The sequence below is a fragment of the Scylla paramamosain genome, chromosome 4 (genome assembly GCF_035594125.1).
Source record: "Scylla paramamosain isolate STU-SP2022 chromosome 4, ASM3559412v1, whole genome shotgun sequence".
Taxonomy (NCBI): domain Eukaryota; kingdom Metazoa; phylum Arthropoda; class Malacostraca; order Decapoda; family Portunidae; genus Scylla; species Scylla paramamosain.
The window spans coordinates 15,622,947-15,625,793 of record NC_087154.1 but is presented as its reverse complement, the minus strand read 5'-3'; the positions used below and the strand labels follow the sequence as shown (position 1 = coordinate 15,625,793).

At 45.9% G+C, this 2,847-nt stretch overlaps 1 protein-coding gene across 2 annotated transcripts; it reads right to left on the bottom strand.

The window, feature by feature from the left end:
- Nucleotides 1-463: 463 nt before the first annotated feature.
- Nucleotides 464-2,438, bottom strand: LOC135099779 (uncharacterized). 2 transcript variants are annotated; one of them, XM_064002299.1, is made up of 2 exons: nt 1,877-2,438; nt 464-897 (listed from the first exon to the last, which is right to left on the bottom strand). In XM_064002299.1, the coding sequence occupies exons 1-2, from the start codon at nt 2,117-2,119 to the stop codon at nt 571-573; spliced, it is 570 nt and encodes a 189-aa protein (XP_063858369.1). In that variant the 5' UTR covers nt 2,120-2,438; the 3' UTR covers nt 464-570. The 2 variants fall into 2 exon arrangements, 1 of the variants encoding a protein (XP_063858369.1); XR_010268372.1 differs by having other exon boundaries at nt 765-897; nt 1,498-2,438.
- Nucleotides 2,439-2,847: the final 409 nt, after the last annotated feature.

The window sequence follows — 2,847 nt, the reverse complement described above, 5'->3', positions numbered from 1 at the left end:
TAATGCACCAACACCTTGGAGCTCGCCAACAGTTGTTTCGATGTGGCAAGGGCACGCTGCTGTTCTGGTCCCCATTGCCATTCCACGTCCCGTTGCAGTAATCTGTACAAGGGAGCAAATACTGTGGAGAGATTAGGAATGTATCTGCCATAATAATTAACAAGCCCCAAATACGCCTTTAGTTCAGTGATGTTGCTTGGTGTGGGTGCCTTTATAACAGCTTGAACCTTGTCCTCGGACGGGTGCAGCCCTTCCGCATTAATTTTATGTCCTAAATATGTTACTTCTGGTGCCTGAAACACACACTTCTTTAACTTCAGTTTCACCCCCGCGTCATCCATACGCCTCAAAACTTCTGTCAGGTTACTCAGATGTTCCCTTTCCGTCTTCCCTGTCACTAATACATCATCCAAGTACACCACCACGTGAGGGATACCTTGCAGTAAGTTCTAAAACTAGCAAAAGTAATACAAAACTCCAACAATTAAAATAGTTAACACAAGTGAAGCAAGAGACCTAACATTTTATTTCCAAGCTATCTGCAAACGATCTGGCTTCTGGCGCAGTCTCTCAGAACGGCGCAGTGTTTCCCTCTCCAACGGCTGCTGTTGTGGCGGCAATCCAGGTTCCGAACTCTTGACTTGAGGTTAACTCTCGTTCTTGAATTTGATCCGGCGCGTTGCTGTTGTGTGCTCCGGACTGCTTCGAAACTCCTGCCTTTAGGGGCGACACGCTGCCTGCCGGTGCCGAACCATGTTTCTGAATTCCTGCTCCATTTGTGAGGTCCATGGGAGGTGGTATGGCATCATCTGCGTTAACCGTCTCGCCCTCTATGCTTACTCTTCTCCTCACATAGTCGAGATGACGTCGTACAGTCCTCCCATCTAGCAACTGCACCTTGAAAGAAACAGGACCGGATTTTTGGACAATTACGCCTGATAGCCATTTTTTCCCTGGAGAAAAGTTTACTACATAAACTAATTCTCCCACTTTAAATTCCCTATGCCGCGCTTTCTGATCATGGTAGTACTTTTGCATTTCTTGCTTCTTCATAACTCTATCCTGGACATCTGGATGCAGTAAGTCTAAACAAGTTTTTAATTTTCTTCCCACTAAAAGCTCAGCAGGAAACTCCTGTGGTAGTCTGAGGTGTTACTCGATACCGTAACAGAAACTTGCTAATTCTGGATTCCAATGAGCCTCCTGTTAATCTTTTAAGAGAATTTTTAAAAATTTGAACTGCCTTTTCCGCCAACCCATTGGATGCTGGATGGTAGGGAGATGTCTTTATGTGAATGATACCATTTTGTTTTAAGAAAGCTTCAAACTCTTCGCTACAAAAATTGGTACCATTATCTGTTACCACCGTGTCAGGTAGTCCTTGTGACCCGAATGTAACTTGCAACTTTTCAATAGTTATAGATGAAGTGGCTGACTGTGTAGCGTGAACATCCATCCATTTGGAATGGGCATCTATGATGACGAGGAACATCTTACCCATAAACGGCCCAGCGTAATCCAAATGTAACCTGGACCAGGGTTTTAGTGGCCACTCCCATGGCTGCAAAGGAGCGTCTGGGGGAAGATTTCTCACTTGTTGGCACTGTGAACATAGTTGTACTGTTGACTCAACATCTTTATCTATATTGGGCCACCACACATGACTACGCGCAATACCTTTCATGCGCGAGACTCCTGGATGCGTTGCATGTAGCTCAGCCAACACATTTTTTCTAGCTATCTGAGGCACCACCACTCTTGATCCCCACAAAATTATTCCATCTTGGACACTTAATTCGTGCCTCCTTCTAAAAAAAGGCTGAAGTGTTTCCTCTGCTATATGTCCAGGCCAACCGTACAGAATGTGATCTCTTACCTTCGAGAGTGTTGAGTCCTTATCCGTCCATTGCCTTAACTCTCTCGACGTGACGGGTGTCTGGTCTAGTCTCTCCAACACGCATACCACATCACCGGGGACTGGAGTCACCTTGGGGAATTCAGGGAGAGGAAGGCGACTCAACCCATCAGCATGTACTATATTTTTCCCTGGTTTGTGGGTGATAGTGTATTCATACGCCGATAGTGTTAGCGCCCAGCGTTGGATACGACTTGATGCCATCACAGGCACTGGGCGAGTTTCATTAAACAGACTTTTAAGTGGCTGATGGTCTGAAATGATCTCAAAATGGCGGCCATACAAGTAATTATGAAATTTCTTAACACCAAATATTATTGCCAAACCTTCTTTCTCTACCTGAGCATACTTGCGTTCAGCTATGCTCAGGGATCGAATGCGAAAGCAATCGGTTTCTCCTCTCCAGACTCCAAACGGTGTGCAAGGACTGCTCCCAATCCGTATGGTGACGCGTCACAGGTGAGCAGGAGGGGCTTGCTGCTGTCATAATGCACCAACACCTTGGAGCTCGCCAACAGTTGTTTCGATGTGGCAAAGGGCACGCTGCTGTTCTGGTCCCCATTGCCATTCCACGTCCCGTTGCAGTAATCTGTACAAGGGAGCAAATACTGTGGAGAGATTAGGAATGTATCTGCCATAATAATTAACAAGCCCCAAATACGCCTTTAGTTCAGTGATGTTGCTTGGTGTGGGTGCCTTTATAACAGCTTGAACCTTGTCCTCGGACGGGTGCAGCCCTTCCGCATTAATTTTATGTCCTAAATATGTTACTTCTGGTGCCTGAAACACACACTTCTTTAACTTCAGTTTCACCCCGCGTCATCCATACGCCTCAAAACTTCTGTCAGGTTACTCAGATGTTCCCTTTCCGTCTTCCCTGTCACTAATACATCATCCAAGTACACCACCACGTGAGGGATACCTTGCAGTAA

Excerpts from the sequence above, each read along its gene's own strand:
- LOC135099779 (XM_064002299.1), bottom strand. The coding sequence starts at position 2,119 with ATGGCATCAAGTCGTATCCAACGCTGGGCGCTAACACTATCGGCGTAT. Across the intron at positions 898-1,876 it reads AGGACTCAACACTCTCGAAG|GTGCAGTTGCTAGATGGGAG; the intron begins GTAAGAGATCAC and ends GTTTCTTTCAAG.